Source organism: Oncorhynchus mykiss, chromosome 12, assembly GCF_057628025.1.
Source record: "Oncorhynchus mykiss isolate SJ-2025 chromosome 12, ASM5762802v1, whole genome shotgun sequence".
Classification (NCBI taxonomy): domain Eukaryota; kingdom Metazoa; phylum Chordata; class Actinopteri; order Salmoniformes; family Salmonidae; genus Oncorhynchus; species Oncorhynchus mykiss.
The window spans coordinates 93,415,025-93,442,070 of NC_143033.1; the positions used below are offsets into that span (position 1 = coordinate 93,415,025).

General features: G+C 40.5%; 1 protein-coding gene across 4 annotated transcripts; it reads left to right on the top strand.

The window, feature by feature from the left end:
• Positions 1–356: 356 nt before the first annotated feature.
• On the top strand, positions 357–27,046 carry LOC118937771 (somatostatin receptor type 5). 4 transcript variants are annotated; one of them, XR_016485426.1, is made up of 5 exons: positions 382–955; positions 15,564–16,320; positions 18,753–19,206; positions 24,930–25,116; positions 25,272–27,046. XR_016485426.1 is itself a non-coding variant. In XM_036939029.2 (4 exons), exons 2-4 carry the CDS (start codon positions 15,568–15,570, stop codon positions 24,941–24,943), a joined length of 1,221 nt encoding a protein of 406 aa, XP_036794924.2. In that variant the 5' UTR covers positions 357–955; positions 15,564–15,567; the 3' UTR covers positions 24,944–27,046. The 4 variants fall into 4 exon arrangements, 2 of the variants coding, with proteins under 2 accessions (XP_036794924.2, XP_036794923.2); XR_005035184.2 differs by having other exon boundaries at positions 18,753–19,202; XM_036939029.2 differs by having other exon boundaries at positions 357–955; positions 24,930–27,046.

The window sequence follows — 27,046 nt, forward strand, 5'->3', positions numbered from 1 at the left end:
GCACTTACTACTTTACAACTACTTAGCATGTTAGCTAACCCTTCCTCTAACCATAACACTTTAACCTAATGTCTAACCTTAACCCTAACCTTAACCACCTAGCTAACGTTAGCAACAACAAGTTGGAATTCGTAACATATCATATGCATTGCAAATTCACAACATATTGTACGAATTGCAATTCTTAACATATCATATGAATTGTAATTCATAACATATCATACGAAATTGATGATAGATATCCACAAATGTATAAATACCATACCAAATGTTACATATCATTCTAATTTGAACATCCACGATTGTCCTTTACTATGTTACGTCTAACCCTGAGTCCAGGTTGCATCAGTCCTATTGCCTTAGCTTGTGAAACAGGTGAGTACTGTATGTATGGCTTTATGGTGGATCAGTAGCTATTGGTGAGAGACCTGCTCAGAAGCATAGTGACGTTGTCACGCTATTGTGATATATAAATACCAGCGCAGCAGCCAGCCTCCCTCTCCAAAAGGACTAGCCGAAAAGCTCCAGATGAATTAACTGCATTCCCACCTTCAAATGAATTCTGCACCCTGCAGAGCTGGAGCTTGCTGTTTTACTTTGCTAACAGTAAACGACACATTCATCACAATCAAACAAGATACTTTGATTTGATAAGAAAATGTATCTTAGTTTACATAACAATAATGATTAGATTGTGGGCGTTTTGAGATCAGCAAAGATGCAAAAACGGATTATTGAGTGTGTGCTGCTCCCGCTTGGAATTGAGACGAGGACTTGTTGACTTGATCGTTGTGTAACATAGTCAACTTCTTCAAAACATTTCGTTGCTTTGATACACGTCTTTAACAGCACCACGTCGATAAAGGCGCGCGTCTGAAGTGGAAAATATATGGAAATGCGCACTGCGCGAATGGCTAAACTCGGACGTGCCATGGACAGTGTATGAAACGCTCAGGTAAGTCTTTCAATAGAAATGAATAAAGTGAGCAAATATGTTAGTTTTTTCCATGGGAATTATTAAAACAAGATTAAAGTTACATTGTTTAATATGTCCCTAAGCAATGTAATATTAGGTTTGAATTATTGGTGTGCTTGGTGAAAACAAGACTACTCTAACACTTACAGAGGAGCTACTGTACACCTGGATGGCGCGTACCCAAACTGTGAACAGGACGTTAGTGCAGTAATTTGACACGCTACACCAGAGAGGGAAACAGATGCGTGGGTGGAAGCAGAATCAGTAGTACTAGATCTCTTCTGCAAGGAATCTCTTGATTTGGGGTCCAATGTGTGTATATGACGACAACCATATTTCTCATTACATCAAAAATAAAGTTGAGTAAAAATTCTACAACCATCTGCAGTCAATTCATTAACCTCATTCATTAATCAATAATTGAACAGTTGCTGGCTAGCTGCAGTGGTGGCCTGCCCATTTGGGTGTTAGGGGCAGAACCCCACATGTGATTGGTCAAATTGTAAAAATAAATCAATAATAATAATAATATATTTATATATATATATACAAATATATATATATTATATAATTCATGATTATGTTTTAAATGTTTCATAAAATTGTGGCAAATGTGTACATTTTCCTGTTTTAAAAATATATTGTTCAAAACAAGTGGTTACTACTCTGCTCCTCATCGACTCAGCAGCAGCAGCTCCGTGGGCACATAGGCCGTGCGAACATTGCTTGGATTGTTTTGCCACCTATTTGATATGAGGGAGAACTGCCCCAATGAAATCACAGAATTTTATAGCATACATTTTTACAGCGCTAAATAAATGGACCACCCTGGAGCGCTCAAATGTTCACTCAGTCAGAACTTCCGGGTCTGCTCGAGTCTTCCTCCCAATGAGTCTCTCGCACCAGACAGCTTACTTCTGCTTGAGACTAGATCTGCTCTATCAGGTACAGATGACGCTAAAGCAAAAAGCTAATTGTATTTAACTTGTAAATAATCATAACAGTCATGGAAGCCTGGGACCTGATCAACCGTACATCTACATCCAACAAGAGTGGAAGGACAGAGGGATACACTAGCTAGAACCTTCTCATCTCAGATCTGGTTGGGCAAAAAAGCATGACTGTGGCTGGTCAATTGTATTGTTTTCCCCATGGTGTTTATCAGGCGACATGTTGTGTTGACTTACACAGTGTAAATCTGGGTTTATCACAAAGCATGATCAAATTAATTAGCTTGTTATAGTAACTTTGAGAAACATTGTGAAATAGTTTGGTAGTGTCATGACATAAGGCGAGACACAGGAGGCAGATGGTTGGAGTCTTACAATGTTTATTAATCCAAAAGGAGTAGGCAAGACAGTAGGCAAGACAGTAGGCAAGACAATGGTCATGGACAGGCAAAAGGTCAAAACCAGATCAGAGTCCAGGAGGTACAGAGTGGCAGACAGGCTTGTGGTCAAGGCAGGCGGGTACAAAGTCCAGAAACAGGCAAGGGTCAAAACCAGGAGGACTAGAAAAAGGAGAAATGCAAAAAGCAGGAGAACGGGAAAAACGCTGGTTGACTTGGAAACATTCAAGACGAACTGGTACAGAGAGACAGGAAACACAGGGATAAATACAGTGGGAAAATCAGCTGCACCTGGAAGGGGTGGAGACAATCACAAGGACAGGTGAAACAGATCAGGGCATGACAGGTAGATTTTTGGGTCAATTGAACTCTTTATCTACCTTTGATAAGCAGATAGCTAGCTATAGCTAGCTGGTAGCTTGTTAGCTATTTAGCTCCCATGTCAATTTCAAGTCTTTCTAAACTAATATCTGACTAACTTGGAAATAGGAAGTTATTTCAGAATGAAAGTTAACTTCCTAGCACATCATGCTTTGTGACATTATGTTAGCCATCCCCAGTTAGATAATGTGTTTTCACTTATAGCATCTGCATGCTTGTTGCATTCTCCCTGAGGCACTTGTTCATTTGTGAGCTGGCTGCTCATTCTAAATAGAACCCCACCCCTGGGTTTCAACCAATCACAGCCGCCACTAGCTAGCTGTCTGTACTTTGAAGGCCAGAACAAATGCACATCAATTGATTTTGTTGACAAAACATACCTGGTTCTCCGAGGACGGTTGCTACAGCATTCCATGCTTTTTCTTTGGACAAAGCGTCCTTGTATTTGGGGTTGCTGGGGTCGTACAGCAAAGGGTGCTTCTCAACTTCGATGATCAAACGGGTGGCATCCATTTTGACAACTTTGTCCTGTCAAATCAGAATAACTTCTAAGGAGGGTTGGGGGAGGGTCTACTCTACAGCATCCTCTGCCTCAAAAGATAATACAAGGTAGACCATCAGCTCTGCAACTGCCTTTCGGTTCATCAGCTGGTTTGAATGTTTAAATGTTTCTAATAAACCTATTGCTACTATACATATAACCTACCTCCAGTTATGAACTAGGAAGACAATCAATCGTATTTATATTTTATTATTATTATTATTATTTGTTATTATTTATTTATTTATAATACCCTTCGTACATCAGCTGATGTCATAAAGTGCTGTACAGAAACCCAGCTTAAAACCCCAAACAGCAAGCAATGCAGGTGTAGAAGCACCTAAAACTACAGTTTTATTTTCATGTGATTTTCATACAGGTAGCCTTCGACTATTGTCACGTCCGTCATATAGAGGAGACCAAGGCACAGCGTGATGAGAATACATTCTTCTTTAAATGAACAAAGAACACTTAACAAACATGACGCTATGAACAACAAGTGTCGCCACAGGCAACTATACATAGACATAACGACACAGGCAACTATCCAAGGAATATGGCTACCTAAATATGGTCCCCAATCAGAGACAACGATAAACAGCTGCCTCTGATTGAGAACCAATCTAGGCAACCATAGACATATAAATACCTAGACTTACAAAAACCCCTAGACTTACAAAAACCCCTAGACTTACAAAAACCCCTAGACATACAAAAACCCCTAGACATACAAAAACCCCTAGACATACAAAAACCCCTAGACATACAAAAACCCAGAGACAATACAACAACTAAACAAACCACCCTTGTCACACCCTGACCTAACCAAATAATATAGAAAACAAAGATAACTAAGGTCAGTGCGTGACAACTATTGTGTTGATGTAACCTACTACTATTATTCATGTTTCTATTACATTTTCACTATGAAGCTGAGTGAATATGTTTTTTAAGTGTCAAAAAAAGATTTAGGCACTTTGTATGGTGTTTACGCATGTGGATCTGAGAAAAATAGACTCCAAACCTAATTTTAGGTTGCTGCTACAGCAGCTGCACAACACCTAGGCTTTATGCACGTGCTGATATAGTAAGTAACATTGACTACAGAATGACTCTTATCAACTCCGTATCAAGCAAGTCTCACGGAAATCCACTCGTGGCATAGCTAGGCCGTTACATACTCTTATTATTATTAGTGTGCTTGCTGAAGGCAAGACCACTCTAGATCTCTTACATAATAATATGAATCATATTTTGGGGGGCATAAATTAACGTGGGCTTGAATGAGAACAATTGTAATACATTGGTAGGTATTCAACATTGTCCTGCTCCTAAGCCAATTAAGCTACAAGAACAACTTTAAAATGTTCAGGCTATCCTGAACTACATATCTAAACTACATAAATACATGTATTTGCATAAATTTGCATAACACTTAATGGATTCAATGCCAGCCATAAGAACAAAGTGGTGGACATTTTAAAAGCTACCGCTCTTTAACCATTTCAGCTACAAACATTAAAACAACTTTAAAAATGTCAAAACTTTATAAATTATAACTATTGACATTTGCATAAATTACCCATCTAAAATAGTAGTAAATCTTGAACCGCTCAAGCTAGAAACACCAAACCAACGTTTACATATTTAGGCTATCAATAAATAAATCAATCAATCAATCAATCTTTCAATCTAGCTACTTTTTCAACTGTAACCGGTCACTACGGTTCCTACTGCAGTCACTAGCACTACCATAAATACTTCAAGACAAGCTAGCAAGCACACACATATTCTTTAGGAAATGTACTTTTCTAGTATGTATGTGTTATCCTTTTCACATGGCTGAACCAACTTCATATGTATTATACAATTGTAAAATGTGAACAATTCACAGCATTAACATTTTTGCCTGCAGGCTTTTGCATTGATATGCAGCATTGCCTGTGTCTAGTTTTTTTATTGGTTCAATGACTGACTGTGAAACTATCTGACTTGACGTTAGGTATTTGCCCAGCGTCACTTATCATAGCATTTTACTGTGACTGAAGTCACCCGGAGATGAGCTGATTTATTGCCAGGACATCCATGTCCTTAAAGATAAGAATGTTCCAATGTGGTTAGCTAAAAATGTCATAAGATAGTTCACAAGGCCATCATCCAGAGTTTCAAATGAACAGATATGCCACTTTTCCAGTTCGTTCTTGTTGCAGGGCTCGTTGACAGGAATTAGAATTTGACTATAGAAAACCATGCCTTTGTTATGTGTGACATGACAATTGGAGAGAAAGAAGATTACACAGGCAGCCAAATTCTGATCTTTTGCACAATTATTGTCAAAAGAGCTGATCTGATTGGTCAAAAGACCAATGAGCAGCTAAATATCCGAATTGGGCTGCCTGTGTAAATGCAGCCAAGGAAGAGGTATGGAAAGAATGTCACCATGCAGGTTTGCAGATAGTTACCACGTTTCCATCCAACCATTTTTCTGTGTAAAAGGTAGGTGGTATGTAGGAGGGCATTTTCATCTCCATGTGGATTTCCACAAGTGATCACATAACCTTTCACATGTCAAATCATGTGGTTTTGGAACACTTCATAAGTGATGATATTTCACATTAACCTTCACATGTGAATTAAAATGTTAATGCACTGCAAGCAAAAATGTGTCGTTAGGATGTCCCTGGAACATCCTGAAATAGCCACAGTGTTTTCAACTTACAAATGTGATGTACATGATTACATTGTGTATGCATATTTATACAGTCATTATTAGTCAACATGTTCTCACCCGGGATTTGGACTCATAACTTCTTAGTTCCCGGTATTCTGATTCTCCTGCTATGCCACCATGGCTGTATGAATAACTGAGTTCACCTGTACACTGAGTTCACCTGTACACTGAGTTCACCTGTACACTGAGTTCACTTCCGACACTTTGGACTTCAAAGTAAATCTCAGCGTTGTATGAAGAAAAACTATTTGATTTATCATAGTGATTCAGGAGTAACGTTTAAACATAATAACATTAGACAACTATACAAAAAAAAACTCTATTTGCTGAAATAAGTAAATAGAATCAATGATGAGAGAATAGTCAGATGAACTGATAAATAAAATAGCAGTGCAGATGACACTCTTTTGCTAAGTGCAGAGATGTTTTATAGGTACTGAATCTGATGGGCCTTCTGAGAAGGTTACAGGCTTTGTGGTGCAGCAGAAACATCAGCATACCCAGGTGGGGTCATATTAAAAAGTCACTACTACGTGATCATGCCAAATCATATTGTCAATGATACAAGATTTGTACACCATTTTAGCTGAACAGCATACCACTAACTTAAAACCTCCATTTCATTACTTTTCTTACAACAACAAAAAATCACATGAAGAGAATAACATGTTTTCACTCATTTCAATTTTCACGTGAAAATTAAATGAGCATTTTTACATGTGAAAACTTAACTTTGACATGTGGAATTGCATTTTCACATGTCAAAAACTGTCACTTGAAAATCTAACTTGCACTTTAACGGGAAAAACTATAAAAAGTTGTCACATAGTTTCATGGTATGAAATTTTACATCCCCATGTTGTCACATTTATTTAACATGAGATCATGTTTTCATATGTGTAGTTTCATGTTGTCACATGTTTCTTTTCCATGTTGTCACATGTTATCACATTAACGTCACATAAGATCACATATGAAATTGATCTGGTTTTTCCTGTAAGGGTACTGCAGTCACTATCACTACTATAACGTATTTCAAAACTATAAATACTTTAAGACAAGCTATCAAGCACACAAATGTTCTTTAGGAAATGTACTTTTGTAGTTTGTCTATTTCTTCCACTCACTCTAAGCACTTAAACCGCTTACGCATTCAACACTAAACAACAGCCCCAACTTCGATTGCTTCCCCCTTCTATTTATACCTTTTCTACTACAACATTTCTTAAGTGCATTTCACCACATGCATTTCAATGGTAATACAAGTGCCTGTAACACTTTATTTTAAGGGTCCATAATGAACCATTTATAAGCCATTTAAAAGGCATTTGCTGACCATTTATTAATCATTACTCCCACTTTTGTAAACGTTAGTAAGCTAATTATTCACACGTATAAATATTTCCTTTAACATCCTGTGTTGTGTGCTTATTCTTTTACCAGGTACTACAGAATGTCTACCAATGGCAGGCCCATCTGTTTTACACTGGTCACTCCAAACATGTATGGAATATTTATATACATAGCACTCACTTTAGATGAAAGAATGCAAAAATACTTCACTTGATTAGTAAATGGTTTATTCATGTGGGAGTAATGCTTAATAAATGGTGAACAAACAATTTATAAATGGCTAATAAATGGTTTATTGCAGACCCTTAAACTACCACTTGAATGGTCAAACCTTAATGCTACTCCTCTTGAACCGTTTAAGCTATCAAAACCAAACAAATGTTGAAATATGCAGACTGAAACAATATAATAATTGCGCACAGCTTTTTGATACTATTTATACTTTTCGAACCAGAAACATTTTAAATGTGCATTACAATGGTAACATTAAGAAGCCAGCATACATCCAAATGAGGAAAAAATATATTACCCTTCAGAAATACTTGTAATAGGCCTTTGATTATTGATTACATTTTTTTTTTAAAGTAAGGGCAGATTGCATCATCTGTGGATCTATTGAGGGGGTATGCAAATTGGAGTGGGTCTAGCGTTTCAGGATGAAGGAGTTGATATGAGCCATCACTGGCCTTTCAAAGCGGTAGTCATTTAGGCAGGTTACCTACGCTTTCTTGGGCACAGGGACTTTGGTTGTTTTGTCTGAAATGGCAAAATGTATCAACTTGACCAATCCACATTTTGTATTTTGCCCTCAAAAACATATATTTTTTAAAAGATCCAATGTTTTGTGGATTTTCTATGTAACTTTATTTTAGTAATATATTGTTGTCCTTTATGGCTTAACTTGGAGACATAACCAGGGTTTAAATTGGACCCAATCCGCCAGGTAACACTCCAAATGAATGGCTCAGAAATAAGAAATAATCATTTTTAACACACTTTAATTATTATACTCAGATAGGCTAAGTTGCCTTTTTACAGAATGGCGTTACAGAATTTGCACTTCCAAATGTGGAAACATTGCTACTGCAGCATGCTAACAACACCTTTTCACATGTGAGGTGAATAACACTATTTCACCATCACACGTGAAAGGGAGATTTTCACCTGTGGAGTTTTCGTACATGTGAAAATGCAAATGTGATTTTTACATGATTGTTTTTTACGTGTCTTGGTGTGGGCTCTGGAGTGGAACAGCGGTCTAATGCACTGCATCACAGTGCTATAGGTGTCATTACAGACCCTGGTTCGATTCCAGGCTGTATCACATCCGGCTGTGATTGGAAGTCCGATAGGATGGCACACAATTTGATTTTAAAATGTTGAACTGCATATCTAAAATTCACATGTTGAAGTGAAACAGCTCATTTCACATGTGCAACTGCAACTCACATGGAAAGTTGGTGTTAACACGTGAACTCCACATTTTATACATGTGAAAATATGGTTTCACGTGAAATTTAAGCTCAACATTTGAAAATGCGATTTTCACATGTGAAACTGCAAATTTTACTTCCTTTTTTGTAAAGGGAGTATGCAACAGAAAAATCAAAGAATCCCACTGTTGAATAGTTGAACTATTCAATTGTTCAGCCTATAATATATTCCTCTGGAAGGCGTATTCAAATTGCGAGTGCTGCACAGGGAGAGAAATATGTATGTCCTGTCACTCACTGTACAACATTCTTAATGCAGTGGCAGGAAAACACACCTTTGTAAGCAGTTTTGATGGTCACTGTTAGAAGAGGAGAATCACTTGTCTTTCTACTGTTACTACAGATGTAGGATATTCATTTCACCTGTATTGTCACAGCAAAATAATCCTGCAGCAACAGGATTTGAATATTTAGTCCATTGGCTGCGTGCCAATGGAATGTTCTTTTTTTTGGGGGGGGCATTCAAGTCATTAATGTGTTGCTAACTTGTAACAAGATAGCCTAATGTTTATACTTTAGAGGTTGTGATCTAGCTAATGATTAGCCTAATGTTTATACTTTAGAGGTTTGTGATCTAGCCAATGATTAGCCTAATGTTTATACTTTAGAGGTTTGTGATCTAGCCAATGATTTGCCTAATGTTTATACTTTAGAGTTTGTGATCTAGCTAATGATTAGCCTAATGTTTATACTTTAGAGGTTTGTGATCTAGCTAATGATTAGCCTAATGTTTATACTTTAGAGGTTGTGATTTGGCTAATGATTAGCCTAATGTTTATACTTTAGAGGTTGTGATCTAGCTAATGATTTGCCTAATGTTTATACTTTAGAGGTTTGTGATCTAGCTAATGATTCGCCTAATGTGTATACTTTAGAGGTTGTGATCTAGCTAATGATTAGCCTAATGTGTATACTTTAGAGGTTGTGATCTAGCTAATGATTAGCCTAATGTTTATACTTTAGAGGTTGTGATCTAGCTAATGATTAGCCTAATGTTTATACTTTAGAGGTTGTGATCTAGCTAATGATTAGCCTAATGTGTATACTTTAGAGGTTGTGATCTAGCTAATGATTAGCCTAATGTTTATACTTTAGAGGTTGTGATCTAGCTAATGATTAGCCTAATGTTTATACTTTAGAGGTTTGTGATCTAGCTAATGCTTAGCCTAATATTTATACTTTAGAGGTTGTGATCTAGCTAATGATTAGCCAAATGGGGTAAATGCAGATGGGTAACCCTCAGGCTGTTTATTTAAAGACACTATGTTGCATCAAATGGGCTACATCAGGCGATAATGATAACCCCTGCCTGATAGTATTGTCCAATATGTTATTGGGCTCATTTCTGGAGGGGGAAAGTATATTTTAAATGTCAGCATAATTTTATTTTCATTCATTTTGGAGCAGAGTGCCCCTTTAAAAAGTAACCAGAACTGACTTTCTCACAGTTACTAACTTTCTCCCCAAAAAGTGTAGGTCCCCCCATGACCTACAGTATGATGTGATAAGTGTTGCTGTCAGTATTGTTGTCAGGAGGTTTAGGCACCTCCTAAATCCCAATTTGACCTTACTTCTTTAACATCAAATGAATGAACGTAATTGCAGTATTCTGACCTCATAAACCACCATGTTTTAGTTTGTTGTTGAAATATATACATTTGAGTTGTTTTGATGTTGGAAGGTAAACAATCTCTCTAAATTGTCTATCAAATATGAATGTGGTTCCATGTCTCAGTTTGGCAAACCTTTAAGCCCTATGTTGCATTTTTGCAGCACTTACAAATCTAACTCTAGCTCTGGCTCAGAATGTTTGTTTCTGAAATGTATATATTTTTTTACATAATCACTACATCTTAGAGAAGATAGGAAAAAATATTTAGTTTAATGTACTTGCATGGATGGCTTACAACATATGCTTGTTTGGTGGACTGGTGCAGTCTTAGACGAGTGGACAGGTTTCTGATGTTTCAGAGTTTACTGATGCCACAATAATCATACAGACACACGACACATACTGCTCAGAGATACATCTGGGTCTAAGGAGATGCAATAGGTAGTGTTTGTCATGATGTTTGAGTTTAGGACCTGTACACAATGCAATTTTTTGGAAGCATTGCATTTGTTCAACCATGGGTCTTAAGGGTTAAGCTATGAACTTCAATCCAATGTTGAAATGTGCAGACTGACTCAACTCAGATGGCTTGCATACGGCTTGTTGATACTATTTATACATTTTGGATTTATAACCATTTAACATTTGCACAAATTAACATGGGTTTGAATGAGAAGCATACGAATACAGTGGTAGCTATTCAAAACGGTCCTGCTCCTTGGCTACAAGACCAACTTTAAGATGCTTAGGCTGTCCTAACTTCAAGTTCTCGAAAACCTTTAGAAACTATAATGACAAAACATTAGGAAAACACTCACTTCCCATGACATAGACTGACCAGGTGAATCCATGACATAGACTGACCAGGTGAATCCATGACATAGACTGACCAGGTGAATCCATGACATAGACTGACCAGGTGAATCCATGGCATAGACTGACCAGGTGAATCCATGACATAGACTGACCAGGTGAATCCATGACATAGACTGACCAGGTGAATCCATGACATAGACTGACCAGGTGAATCCATGACATAGACTGACCAGGTGAATCCATGGCATAGACTGACCAGGTGAATCAATGACATAGACTGACCAGGTGAATCCATGACATAGACTGACCAGGTGAATCCATGACATAGACTGACCAGGTGAATCCATGACATAGACTGACCAGGTGAATCCATGACATAGACTGACCAGGTGAATCCATGGCATAGACTGACCAGGTGAATCCATGGCATAGACTGACCAGGTGAATCCATGGCATAGACTGACCAGGTGAATCCATGACATAGACTGACCAGGTGAATCCATGACATAGACTGACCAGGTGAATCCATGACATAGACTGACCAGGTGAATCCATGACATAGACTGACCAGGTGAATTCAAGTGAAAGCTATGATCGTTTATTGATGTCACTTGTTAAATCCACTTCAATCAGTGTGGATGAAGAGGAGTAGACGGGTTAAAGAAGGATTTTTAAGCCTTGAGTCAATTGAGACATGGATTGTGTATGTGTGCCATTCAGAGGGTGAATGAGCAAGACAAAAGATTCAAGTGCCTTTGAACGGGGTATGGTAGTAGGTGCCAGGAGGGGGGGGGGGAGGGGGGGGGTGCAACTCAATATTAGGAAGGTGTTCCTAATGTTTGGTATACTCTATGTATATAGATATAATGCTAATAAACTTGAAGCATTTCAGCTACAAATACCACTTTAAGATTTTAAAAACGTTAAATTATACAGAGTGGCTAAAGATACTGAGATTTCTGCGCATGTGCAGGATCGAGTCCTTTCAGCTGTTGCCTTAGTGCTCACTCATTTCGTGACTCCCCTGCCGCTTGTTCAAACAAACTTAGTTCATTGTCTGTTGTAACAGTAATCAAAGCAAACATGAGAACGACACAACATGCAGTCTAGCAATTTCATGTTCTTTTTTCAGGAGAGGAGTTGGCCTACATGCAGCTATTTAGGCAAGCTAGATATACACAGCATATCAAAAAGCAAGCCACAGACAGGCAGTAAGTAGCAATTCGATGTGCAAGCATTTTCTATAGGGAGACAGAGTTCTTATTTTAGCAACTGGCTATATGGCAGCATAACTATAAAGATTACATCATCACAAAAAACGCTTTTAGTTTTTCCCCAATGCAATGTGTAGACTGTGTCTTCCCTGCGCAACGGCAATATCCGTTACAACAGACAGATAGCCTTCATATATATATATACACACACACACACACACAGAGAGGACAAAACATTAGGAACACCTGCTCTTTCACTGACAGACTGACCAGGTGAATCCAGGTGAAAGATATGATCCTTTATTGATGTCACTTGTTAAATCCACTTCAATCAGTGTAGATGAAGGGGAGTAGACAGGTTAAAGAAGGATTGTTAAGCCTTGAGACAATTGAGACATGGATTGTGTATGTGTGCCATTCAGATGTTTTGTACCCTCAGTGTTTATATTTTTTGAATGTTTGTTCAAGTCGCCAACAGGTTTTTATTTCAGCTGTTCAGAAATATGAGGCAGAGACATAGGTAACATCATCATCTCGGTCAAAGTGGTTGAGGCTTCAGAAGAGGGTGACTAAAGCATCAAGTAAAGAGACAGACTTGAATGTGTGTATTAAATAACACATGCGCAGAACATGATTCTGATTATTCGTTTCGGGAAAAAAGTTTCCAGAACATGAATGTACTGTGAGCATTTTGTTGGATGGTGTATACCATGTGTAAATAGGATACCATGTGTAAATAGGATACCATGTGTAAATAGGATACCATGTGTAAATAGGATACCATGTGTATTCTGGAAATAGGATAAAAAAACTTGACATTTTAAACTTGACCTGTACAAGCTAGAGACACCAAACCAACTTTCACATTTTCAGTCTATCCTATCCTATCAACCATAAATACTTCAAGACAAGCTAGAAAGCACACACATTGTCTTAGGAAGAGTCCTTTTCTATTTCTTTTAACTGCAATAATGAGTTTTTCACTACTGTGGGCTTATGCCAATCATGGACATTTCTTAGCTTTTTCCAACATCTTTTTTCCAACATCATTACTGTCACTGTGTAATATACTGTTATTAATCTGCATAAGAAATTAGGTTTATAAGAAATTAAAGTCAACCCACTGGCAGTTTATCTTCAATGTGTCCATTATGAATATTTTATGGACAGACTACGTAAACATTAAAAAAACGAATTACGTGAGATTTTAGTTCTGGGCAAACCGAGATTGGTCCTTTATAGATCGCAAAGTGTAAAGGGGCAATCTGCAGTTCAAAATATTACAAAGTAGCCACCCCGCAACTTGTATTGGTAAACAGCTGAGGGGCGGGGCTTGAGTAATGTAACCACTTACAAATTCATAGACAAAGCTATGGATGCAAGGACTTACCATCCATGAGATTGAAATGATAGTTTTACCATGTTTTAAAGCTATAGTGGTTGTTTACATGGACTTTGTTTACAAACATTGACGTAAAACAAGCTTATATTTTGTCTTCTGATGGGTTCCTACAGTTGAACTAAACTCATGGGGCTTTGATAAAGTATATCATCCAAGAATCAATGGCTATATATCAATCATTTAACGGTCCAAAAATGGATGTAGTAACTGCGGATTGCGTCTGTAAATGGCACAAACACAAGTTATTAAACAAAGTCATGTTATGTTGACTTTATTTTCTGTATAGATTTGAATATTATACAACCAATTTTTGGGCACTGGAAAGTGCAATTTTTCATGAGTGAAAATAGAAACTGTCATGATTTTGCACTAATGAGTCAGACAATTATGTCCTTACAATAGTTTTGATTTAGATTGACAGAAATGTCAAACCGATTTATGCAACTTCACCTCCATGCCACATGCAATAGTTTTGATTTAGATTGACAGAAATGTCAAACCGATTTATGCAACTTCACCTCCATGCCACATGCAATTGTTTCTAGTCACAACACTAGGCTGTTGAATGAACGTCATTCCAATGTTTTGGACTGCGGTTCAATGAATCCCCACATCAGACCACTTATTGGCGCAACAGGTTTCAGGAGCTAGGGCTAGGGGTTTACTCAGAAACACTGACCCATCTTCAACAATAACATGTCAACCCTTGACCTAGCTTTGACCGAGTCTGCAATCAGATACACCCAGCATTGTCTAGGACTTGCACGCCATTGACAGACTAGCCAGATTGTTACGTCCATTCTTGGACTTAGAATTCATAATATAAACCCATTGAAGAGTATAAGAGTTTAGTTCCACTGTCTTACCCCATCAGAACCAAACAGAACCCCATCAGAACCCAAATATAACCATGTTTTACCCCTTTGTTTGTAAACAATGCAATTGTAAACAAACATTGTATAGCCTCAAAACAAGGTTAAAAGCATAATTTGGATATCTTGGATGGTCTGTCCTTGCATCCATAGCTCTGTCTATGAACTGGTTACAATTCTCCATCAGCAATTTACCAAGTCAGTGGCAGGGTGACCACTTTGGTTACATTTCTCCAGCCCCATCCTTCAGCTATTTACCAAGTCAGTTGCAGGGTGACCACTTTGGTTACATTTCTCCAACCCCATCCTTCAGCTATTTACCAAGTCAGTGGCAGGGTGACAACTTTGGTTACATTTCTCCAACCCCATCCTTCAGCTATTTACCAAGTCAGTGGCAGGTTGACTGCAAAGCGGCATGAGGAATACGTGGAAGAAGTGCATGGATGTATGCCTGCCATTAGGTAGTCCATGCAAATGTGCTGTTTTTCTGATGAAGTACAGAGTGAACAGTGTCAATATGGGCCCCCTGCCAAGAGAATGTCCATGTGCTGTTGTGGGTGAACAAAGTGGAGTGGTGAAGCAGTATAGTGGAAAAGGTGAAATATCACACTATTACATAACACAAACATTGAAACATCACTCAACCTCTCACCCATAAGATGGTTTTCATAGACAAATTTCAGAATGACTAATGATGTTCAATTGTATTCTAATTTATTCTATATTCTTCTTCTATTCTGTTCTTTTCAAAATGTCCATTAGAATGTCTATTAGAATGTCTATTTTCCATCCTCAATAACTGACAGTTCTATTTTTATTTTCAGCCTTATGGGCCATTTCCTGATTCATCTCCCTGACCTCCAACCCCACCCCCACCTCCCCGCTATGAATCCCCAAGACTGCACCTCCATCCCTGGGGATTTCAACCTCTCCTCCTCCTCCAGGGGCTACTCCACGGTCACCAACCTCTTCATGAATGAGTCCGGCGAGAGCGCTCCCTTCCAGGACAGCAGCACCATTATCACCGCAGTAATCTCTATGACTGTATTCATGGTGGGCCTCCTGGGCAACACGCTGGCCATCTACGTGGTCCTGCGCTATGCCAAGATGAAGACTGTCACCAACATGTACCTTCTGAACTTAGCCCTGGCAGATGAATTGTACATCTTAGGACTTCCCTTCCTGACCACCCAGAACGTGCTCTCTTATTGGCCGTTTGGGCAGTTTCTGTGCCGCGTGGTCATGACGGTAGACTCCATCAACCAGTTCACCAGCACCTTCTGCCTGACCGTGATGAGCATTGACCGCTACCTGGCCGTGGTGCACCCCATTCGGAGCGTCAAGTGGCGGCAACCGAAGGTGGCTAAGATCATAAACGGGTTGGTGTGGGTGGTGTCGTTCGTGGTGGTGCTGCCGGTCACCATCTACTCAGATGTTCAGGACCGCTTCAACTCGTGCAACATGAGCTGGCCTGATCCCCAGGAGCTGTGGTCAACGGTCTTCATCCTCTACACGGCCATCTTGGGCTTCTTCGTCCCCCTGCTGATCATCTGCCTCTGCTACCTGCTCATCATCATCAAGGTATAGTTGGGTTGTACTCTAACCCACATCCTCTTCAGTCTTATGTTGTTCATTGTTTGTTCATTGTTTAAGGCCCCTTCCATTTGTTTGAGAACCCATTCCATTTGTTTGAGACCCCATTCCATTTGTTTGAGGATCCATTCCATTTGTTTGAGGATCCATTCCATTTGTTTGAGGATCCATTCCATTTGTTTGAGGATCCATTCCATTTGTCTGAGACCCCATTCCATTTGTTTGAGGATCCATTCCATTTGTTTGAGACCCCATACCATTTGTTTGAGACCCCATTAGAATTTCTATTAGAATGTCTATTTTCCATCCTCAATAACTGACAGTTACATTTTTATTTTCAGCCTTATGGGCCATTCCATTTGTTTGAGACCCCATTCCATTTGTTTGAGGCTCCCATTCCATTTGTTTGAGACCCCTTTGAGACCCCATTCCATTTGTTTGAGACCCCATTCCATTTGTTTGAGACCCCATTCCATTTGTTTGAGACCCCATTCCATTTGCTTGAGGATCCATTTGTTTGAGACCCCATTCCATTTGTTTGAGACCCCATTCCATTTGTTTGAGGATTAATTCCATTTGTTTGAGACCCCATTCCATTTGTTTGAGACCCCATTCCATTTGTTTGAGACCCAATTCCATTTGTTTGAGACCCCATTCCATTTGTTTGAGACCCCATTCCATTTGTTTGAGACCCCATTCCATTTGTTTGAGGATCCATTCCATTTGTTTGAGACCACATTCCATTTGTTTGAGACCCCATTCCATTTGTTTGAGACCCCATTCCATTTGTTTGAGACCCCATTCCATTTGTTTGAAGCCCCCTTCCATTTGTTTGAGGGTGCCTTCCATTTGTTTGAGACCCCATACCATTTGTTTGAGACCCCATTAGAATTTCTATTAGAATGTCTATTTTCCATCCTCAATAACTGACAGTTACATTTTTATTTTCAGCCTTATGGGCCATTCCATTTGTTTGAGACCCCATTCCATTTGTTTGAGGCTCCCATTCCATTTGTTTGAGACCCCTTTGAGACCCCATTCCATTTGTTTGAGACCCCATTCCATTTGTTTGAGACCCCATTCCATTTGTTTGAGACCCCATTCCATTTGCTTGAGGATCCATTTGTTTGAGACCCCATTCCATTTGTTTGAGACCCCATTCCATTTGTTTGAGGATTAATTCCATTTGTTTGAGACCCCATTCCATTTGTTTGAGACCCCATTCCATTTGTTTGAGACCCAATTCCATTTGTTTGAGACCCCATTCCATTTGTTTGAGACCCCATTCCATTTGTTTGAGACCCCATTCCATTTGTTTGAGGATCCATTCCATTTGTTTGAGACCACATTCCATTTGTTTGAGACCCCATTCCATTTGTTTGAGACCCCATTCCATTTGTTTGAGACCCCATTCCATTTGTTTGAAGCCCCCTTCCATTTGTTTGAGGGTGCCTTCCATTTGTTTGAGACCCCATACCATTTGTTTGAGACCCCATTAGAATTTCTATTAGAATGTCTATTTTCCATCCTCAATAACTGACAGTTACATTTTTATTTTCAGCCTTATGGGCCATTCCATTTGTTTGAGACCCCATTCCATTTGTTTGAGGCTCCCATTCCATTTGTTTGAGACCCCTTTGAGACCCCATTCCATTTGTTTGAGACCCCATTCCATTTGTTTGAGACCCCATTCCATTTGTTTGAGACCCCATTCCATTTGCTTGAGGATCCATTTGTTTGAGACCCCATTCCATTTGTTTGAGACCCCATTCCATTTGTTTGAGGATTAATTCCATTTGTTTGAGACCCCATTCCATTTGTTTGAGACCCCATTCCATTTGTTTGAGACCCAATTCCATTTGTTTGAGACCCCATTCCATTTGTTTGAGACCCCATTCCATTTGTTTGAGACCCCATTCCATTTGTTTGAGGATCCATTCCATTTGTTTGAGACCACATTCCATTTGTTTGAGACCCCATTCCATTTGTTTGAGACCCCATTCCATTTGTTTGAGACCCCATTCCATTTGTTTGAAGCCCCCTTCCATTTGTTTGAGGGTGCCTTCCATTTGTTTGAGACCCCATTCCATTTGTTTGAGACCCCATTCCATTTGTTTGAGACCCCATTCCATTTGTTTGAAGCCCCCTTCCATTTGTTTGAGGGCGCCTTCCATTTGTTTGAGGCTCCAATGCATTTGAGTCCTTAATCCTTTCTTCTCACTGTCCCAAACTGAATTCTAATGGTTCTTAGGTTTGTTTCTATTTCCAAACCCAATGGACCAGTGCCTTAGACCCTGGCCTGGGCCTAAAACCTCTCCAAACCACCATAAATCCTCTCAATATAGTGATCTTCAAAGGTGTCCATGTCCAAAGCTATTCCTTCACAAAGTCACAGACCAAAAACCTCCCATTCATTACAGGTGAAGTCTGCCGGGGCCAGAGCGGGCCTGACCAGGCGGCGCCGCTCCGAACGCAAAGTCACCCGCATGGTGGTCATCATCGTGGTGGTCTTTGTCATCTGCTGGCTGCCCTTCTTCACCACCAACATAGTCAACCTCGTCTTCATCATACCAGAGAACAGTGTCACCGCCGGCGTCTACTTCTTCCTGGTCATCATGACCTACGTCAACTCCTGTGCCAACCCGCTACTCTACGGCTTCCTGTCTGACAACTTCAAGCAGAGCTTCAGGAAGGTCCTGTGTCTCCACAAGGCGAACGGGGTTGGGGTGGGGGACGGAGGAGACATGGGGAGTGGAGGGGGACGTCCCATATCTCCTAGGCTGGAGAGGGTGGAGACGACGCAGCAGCATGACCCGCTCTTCACCCCACGGATCATGGACTTCAACAATGGACACACGCAGAACAACCAAGTAGGTAAATCTATAGAAATAAAACGACTAGAACGGACATTCGCAATAAAGTGAACGTTCTGTGATGGGTGGACTACTAATTCAATGGGTCAATATTCTACCCAAGAACAGTGAATGGCTGTCAGGTATCAATTATTTTGGTCAGTCTGCCAAAGATAATCTTGAAGGCTGTCCGTTTCATTCATTGGTAGTCAACCGCAGTATACAATATAACTAGATTCACAGCCAATTTATATGTAATTTATATTTATCTAAATGATAGTACTTGATAGTTTTTTTCACCTGCAGAGCATCTTAAGAAGTATAATAGATTAATAAGCACTTACTACACAGGGCGTTTACCCTTCTCCTTGGCCCACAACTGCTTTACAGCATAGAGGGTGAGAGGAGCTGAAAAATCACTCTGGAAGCCTAACATAGTAAACCCTCCTGATCAGAAGCTTTGACGCTGAGGGGATCCAGTGTACTGTGTGCTGATAGTTAGTTACACCCACTAGTACTGTAAATGGGTACCACTGATTTCTCCTCTACGGTTGATGCCTCCAGTGTATTTAATATTTTTTAAATTCTGAGTGCTATGCATTTCGCTAGTATTTTTCCATCACAACATTGACGTGTAAGGGCCCTCCAGATTTTTAGATAGACTGGGTCTTTATATTTGCCATCTAGTTTTGTTTTAATAATAGAGAAATCAGACCTTACTGCTGAGTACCTGACAGACTACCATTTCTATAGGAGTAGTTAAAACAAACAATGGCGCTTTTAGTATTTAAAAAAGAATGATATACCTCACCCGGTATGCCATCAAGCCCTGGGGTTTTTCCAGACTAAAATTATTTAATAGCATCAAAAAGTTCTTCCTCTGTAATTTGATCTTTCTGTACATTTGTTCATTTTCAATTTTTTATATTATTTGGAAAGAATTCCTTTTAAAATACCATTTGGAGAATCATAGATTCTTCAGTAACGAGTTTCTGCAAATTATTTTTGTTAGTGTTCCTGTATTGGAGATTCAAAATGTTGTGCATTTTTCTCCATATTCCATCCAGTTTGCTTTATTTTTGTAATAGATTACATTAGATCATTCTTGAATAAGTTATTTTTGTTGTTCCTCTAACTTATTTTGTATCTCTGTAGTATCGTTTTTATTGCTATCTACCTGTACTATTAGTTAATGTATATCCCTTGTTAGTCTTGGCTCTTTTGCCAGAAACTGCTTTGTTATTATTGATGAATATTGAATTGAATGACCCCTGAAGGTAAATTTAAAGGTATCCCAAACAATAAGGGAATTTGCTGAACCTATACTATACTGGAAAAATTCAGTTATAAATGATTTTGTCTTAGTTAAAAATAAGTTGTCCTCCCGTAAACTTTGATGAAATTACCAATATCCCCATCCACATGGAAAATATATAAGAGTTATGTGAATGCCAATTAGATGATGATCTGATCACATTCTGTTTCCTATTAAAACTTTTTTGCAAGAGAGAAAGAGACAAGAAAGTAGTCAAGACGACTAGCTTGATTAAGTCTCCTCCATGTATATCTCACTAGGTCGGGGTTTTTTCATCTCCAAATATCCACTATTTCTAATGTGTCCATAATATTAGTGATTTCCTTAGGGGCACGGTGATGATAGTTTGTAGAGTGATTACCTTTACGGTCCATTGAGACATTCAAAAGGATCCACCTTCCTTGCGAATCATTCCTGACTATTTGCACATTCAAATCTACATTTTTGTTCATTTATATCACACCTTTTGAGTTCCTGTCATGTTCATCGTATGAAGGAGACCAAGGCGCAGCGTGAATAGAGTTCCACATATTTTTTATGAACTGAAACTCACCAAAACAAAACAACAAAACAACAACCAAACAAAACGTGAAGCTACTAGTGTGCACAAAGGCACCTAACTGTAGACAAGATCCCACACCAGAAAGTGGGAAAAAAGGCCTGCCTAGATATGATCCCCAATCAGAGACAACGATAAACAGCTGTCTCTGATTGGGTACCATATCAGGCCAACATAGACATACAAACCCCCTGGACATACAAAAACCCTAGGCATACAAACCCCCTAGACATACAAAAATCCTAGACATACAAAAACCCTAGGCATACAAAAAACACTAGACATAGTCACACCTTGACCTAACCAAAATAAATATAAGAAAACAGAGATATCTAAGGTCAGGGCGTGACAGTACCCCCCCCCAAAGGTGCGGACTCCCGGCCGCAAACCTGAACCTACAGGCGAGGGTCCGGGTGTGCATCTACCCTCGGTGGCGGCTCCGGTTCTGGACGCAGTCCCCGCTCCCTACACTGATCCACCCCGCTTCTGTGGAACCGGACCGTGGAATGTTGTCGGAGGCTCCGGACTGGGAACCGTCGCCCGAGGCTCCGGACTGGGAACCGTCGCCGGAGGCTCCGGACTGGGAACCGTTGCCGGAGGCCCCGGACTGGGAACCGTCGCCAGAGGCTCCGGACTGGGAACCGTCGCCAGAGGCTTCGGACTGGGAACCGTCGCCAGAGGCTTCGGACTGGGAACCGTCGCCTGAGGCTCCGGACTAGGACCGGTCCCTGGGGCTCCGGACTGGGAACCGTCGCCAGAGGCTCCGGACTGGGAACCGTCGCCAGAGGCTTCGGACTGGGAACCGTCGCCAGAGGCTCCGGACTGGGAACCGTCGCCAGAGGCTCCGGACTGGGAACCGCCGCCAGAGGCTTCGGACTGGGAACCGTCGCCGGAAGCTCGGGCCTGTGGAGGCACACTGGAGGCCTGATGCGTGGGACTGGTACAGGTGGCACCGGTCAGATGACACGCATCTCAGGGCGAGTGCGGAGAGGAGGCAAAGGACGTACTGGACTACGGGTGGGTGCTGCTATGGTGACCAGTGAGCTGAGATAAGGCGGGGCTTTACCTAGCAGAAACTTATAGATGACCTGGAGACAGTGGCTTTGGCAATGAATATCAAGCGAGGGCCAGCCAACGAGAGCATACAGCTCACAGTGATGGGTAGTATATGGGGCTTTGGTGACAAAATGAATGGCACTGTGATAGACTACATCCAGTTTGTTGAGCAGAGTGTTGGAGGCTATTTTGTAAATGACATCACCGAAGTCAAGGACCGGTAGGATAGTCAGTTTTACGAGGGTATGTTTGGCATCATGAGTGAAGGATGCTTTGTTGCGAAATAGGAAGCCGATTCTAGATTTAATTGAGATGGTTTGGGATGAGTCGGACCGCGGAATGAAGGAAAAGCAGCCAACAAGTGCTCACCATATGTGGGAACTCCTTCAAGACTGTTGGTATAGCATTCCAGGTGAAGTTGGTTGAGAGAATGCCAAGGTGTGCAAAGCTGTCATGAAAGCAAAGTGTGAAGGCAAAGTGTGAAGGCAAAGTGTGAAGGCGAAGTGTGAAGGCAAAGTGTGAAGGCAAAGTGTGAAGGCAAAGTGTAGCTATTTGAAGAATGTTAAATGTAATACTTTTTTGGTTACTACATGATTCCATTTGTGTTATTTCATAGTTTTGATGTCTTCACTAGTATTCTATAATGTAGAAAATAGTAAAAAAGAAAGAAAAGCCCTTGAATGAGTTGGTGTTCTAAAACCTTTGACCGGTAGTGTACATCTAGCTGTCTTTTGTAGGCACCGAACGGCAGCTGCGGGTAGGGTTAAGGGGGAGAGGTGTGTGTCTCTTAACATCAGCAGGTGCACACTATCTAATGTTAAGGAAATCAAATCAAATCAAATGTATTTATATAGCCCTTCGTACATCAGCTGATATCTCAAAGTGCTGTACAGAAACCCAGCCTAAAACCCCAAACAGCAGGTGTAGAAGCACGGTGGCTATGAAAAACTCCCTAGAAAGGCCATAACCTAGGAAGAAACCTAGAGAGGAACCAGGCTATGTGGGGTGGCCAGTCCTCTTCTGGCTGTGCCGGGTGGAGATTATAACAGAACATGGCCAAGATGTTCAAATGGAAGTCTTCAGGTTTTGCTTTCCTGAGTTAGAATACCTCACAATAAACTGCAGACCATATTATTATATTTTTCGTACATGTCTATTTATCACCACAAACCGAGGCTGGCACTAAGACCGGGCTCAACAAGAAAATGCACATCCAGAGGATTCGCTCCTAGCGACCAGTGATTTGAATGTAGGCAAACTCCAATCTGTCTTACCTCCTTTTTAGCAGCATGTCAGTCGTGCAACTAGATGCGAAAAAACTCTAGATCACCATTACTCCACACACAAAAATGCATACAGAGCTCTCCCTTGCCCTCCATTTGGCAACTCTAAACATAACTCTATCGTCCTGATTCTTACTTACCCTTAACCCTTTATTCCTTGTGTTATTATTTATCTTTTTTTCTCCCAGCATTGTTGGGAAGGGGCCGTAAGTCATCATTTCACTGTTAGTCTACACCTGTTGTTTACGATGCATGTGGCAAATACATTTTCATTGGATTTGATTCAACACCAAGCTCAGAGCCTTGGGTCTGGACACCACCTCTGCAACTGGATCCTGGACATCCTGACGGGCAGACGACAAGCTGTCAGGATTGACAAGCCAATCTCCAGCACACTGACTCTTAACACAAGGGCCCCCCAGGGGTGTGTCCTGAGTCCTCTGCTGTAGGTCTATTAACCAACAACGGCGAATCAGCCTATAGGGAGAAAGTAAGTTAACTGGCATTGTGATGCCAGGACAACAACCTTTCCTCAACATCAGCAAAACAAAGGAGTTGATTGTTGACTTCAGGAAGCAGAGGGGGGAACATGCCTGATCCACATCAATGGGACTACAGTAGAGTAATGTTCCTTGCTGTCCACATCACCAAGGACATGACATGGACCAACAACACCATCACAACACCGTCTCTACTTCCTAAGGCGGCTGAAGAAATTCAAAATAGTACTGCTGACCTGTTGCATCACGGCCTGGCACGGGAATTGCTTCATCCACGACTGCAAGGTCCTCCAGCTGTTGGTGAAGAAGGCCCAGTACATCACTGGGACCGTGTTCCCACCCATCCAGGACATCTACTCAAAACGTTGCCTGGGGGCGGGCAGTAGCATCATCAAGGAACCCACAAACACCCCAGTCACTCCTTTACCGTCGGGCAGATGGTATCGGAGCATGAGGTCTGATAGCTACAGACTCAGACACAGTTTCTATCTACAAGCCATCAGACTGCTGAACAACTGGTCTGACCACCTCCACTGACTCTGCACACCTTAGCACATATGCACTCACTTAATCACTCACACAACCTCACAGATATGCAGTCATCCACACACACGCACACACAATCACACACATTTATGCTACACACACATCACAACTGCTGCTACCAGACTCTTATTATCATTGTTAAATACTGCACAATTTATACACTTGCCCACCAATCGCCCCTTCCCCAAAACACGTGTAAATATTGGACTATAAACTGTGCCTTCATATATTATACTTATGCATAAAGAGAAATTCTATTGTACTGAGCCATTTACTTTATATTTGAATTCTTATCTTTTATCATGTCTTACTGTTACAGTTCGAAGATTAAAAACAAATCGTGACTGACGGAGGAATGGGCGGGGATGGGTGGGCTAACGGACGAATGGGGGGGACGGATGGACGGACGGGGGGCGAAGGGGGAGTGTGCTGGTCGTGCTGGTCGTTGTTTGTAATGTCTAAATGTATCTCTTGCTGTCTTTGCAGTGTGTTCAAATTGAGACTTGTGCCAACATGACGACGGAGCTTCTGCCCTTAGAGAGCCCAGTGATTGATCAGTCTACGCTATGATGAGGCCTGATAGGTCAGTCTACGCTATGATGAGGCCTGATTGGTCAGTCTACGCTTTGATAATCCCTGATTGGTCTGTCTACGCTTTGATGAGCCCTGATTGGTGAGTCTACACTTTGATAAGCCCTGACTGGTTAGTCTATGCTTTGATGAGCCAAGCCACCTCCCTCTCCATCACGATAAACAATCCATCATTGGGAGCCCTCCCACTGTCAACCCATGTAGCTCTTGACCAATGACCTGTTTCGGACGATACAGGAAGAAGAGGTACATGGGACTTCAAAGAACACTTCCTGTTCTGACACTACACTGAACGATTTCTGCGATGACACCTCTCCTGTTTGTCAGTATAAACAGACATTTACAGCGCATTGCACCACTGAAAGGGGCTGGGGGGAGGACGGCTCATAATAAGGGCTGGAACGGAGCGAATGGCATGACATCAAACACATGGAAACCATGTTCAATGTATTTTATACCATTCCACTGATTCCGCTCCAGCCATTACCACAAGCCCGTCCTCCTCAATGACGGTGCCACCAACCGCCTGTGCATTGCACCAGCTTGGTTTCATAGAACCAGCAAGAGCATATTCTTCCATGTACTTTATAGATTCCTTACATATACTATAAGGAAAGACTATTTTTTAGACTGTGAATGGGTAGAAACTTGCCTTAGAAAATGAACCTGAGTATTCCCTTCACTTTATATGAACTGGATCATTTGATTTCATCAGAAATGTTGTGAATTGAAATGGATTGTCGTCTTTGTGAGCTTGGAACTTTCTGTGTGTAGGTATGTACTGGGCCTTCATCACTATGTAGGTAAGGCCATGACGGGAACGTACTACACACACTGTCTATGACACTTGTCCATTTGTCACTATGATCACCTGTAACAAGTCCCAAAGGCTCATAATTCCCACCTGTGGACTCATGGATGGTTTCTGCTCTGGACAAAGTTAGTTCAAGCTGGGATGACCAATGAAATGGTACTAGAGGAAACCTGCAATGTGGAAACGAACACTGTCCCCGAACAGAGAGAATGATGATAATGATGATGTCAATCAAATAGAGGAATCTGGCGTACAGTACTCACTGTATCTATGGCATAATGTTATAACGGAGGATCCTATTCATATTATTGATGAATTATTGTTATTTGTTGGGTATTATTGTTATAAACTTGGGTAGTTGTTCCAAGTGTTTTGGTTATTTTAATGTGTTTATTTGTGATTAATGGATCCCCTTGACCTTTTATTGGAGATTGAAGCACGGGTGCAACTTCATTGTGCTTGACCTTACCTGAGGTCATGTTCTTTAGGCACCATACAGAATAAAACGGACTGAAACAGGGAGGGACTACCTCCTAGACTAATGTCCAGTAAGAGACACAGATTTTAATTTCACCTTTTGAATTGTTTTCCCTTGCATGCCCTACTGAACAATCTGCGTACAACAGCATAGTCGTCGCTGTCTGATGAAAAGCACTAACCTCCAAAACACATTTCTTCAGGAAATGGAAGAAATTACCATATTGTCCCATTATTGAACATACAATTCTGAAACTTCAGGAGCTATTTTGAATACACTTTCTTGGTCCTAGAGTCATTAAATGTTCAGAGTACATTGAAGGGAGTTACTGCTTTCAATTTTTTTTAAAAATGTAAATGGCAAAAATGTTGTTTTCATCAGACAGCGACTCAATGATTAATCTGCTGTACACACACACTGTATTTTATGGATTCGCTTTAACTGTATTGAGTTCAATGAACACACAATCCACACGGGCTGTCTTACAGTCATGTATGACAGGTTCAAGATTTATACAGTAAATTATTATCTGTGTACTCTACTCTGGGATTACACCGTGGTCAAGTAAATGTAAAAAAAAGTTGCTGTTACTTATGCTAATTATTTTAAATAATACCATAGCATTATTGCTAATGTGTACCATCTGGACATGTGTTCAACATGTTTCATTTCAGTGTTATTGTTTTAATAAAATGACAAAAATACAATTGGTTCGATCAA

Excerpts from the sequence above, each read along its gene's own strand:
- LOC118937771 (XM_036939028.2), top strand. The coding sequence starts at position 15,568 with ATGGGCCATTTCCTGATTCATCTCCCTGACCTCCAACCCCACCCCCAC. Across the intron at positions 16,321-18,752 it reads ACCTGCTCATCATCATCAAG|GTGAAGTCTGCCGGGGCCAG; the intron begins GTATAGTTGGGT and ends CATTCATTACAG. Across the intron at positions 19,203-24,929 it reads GACACACGCAGAACAACCAA|TGTGTTCAAATTGAGACTTG; the intron begins GTAGGTAAATCT and ends CTGTCTTTGCAG.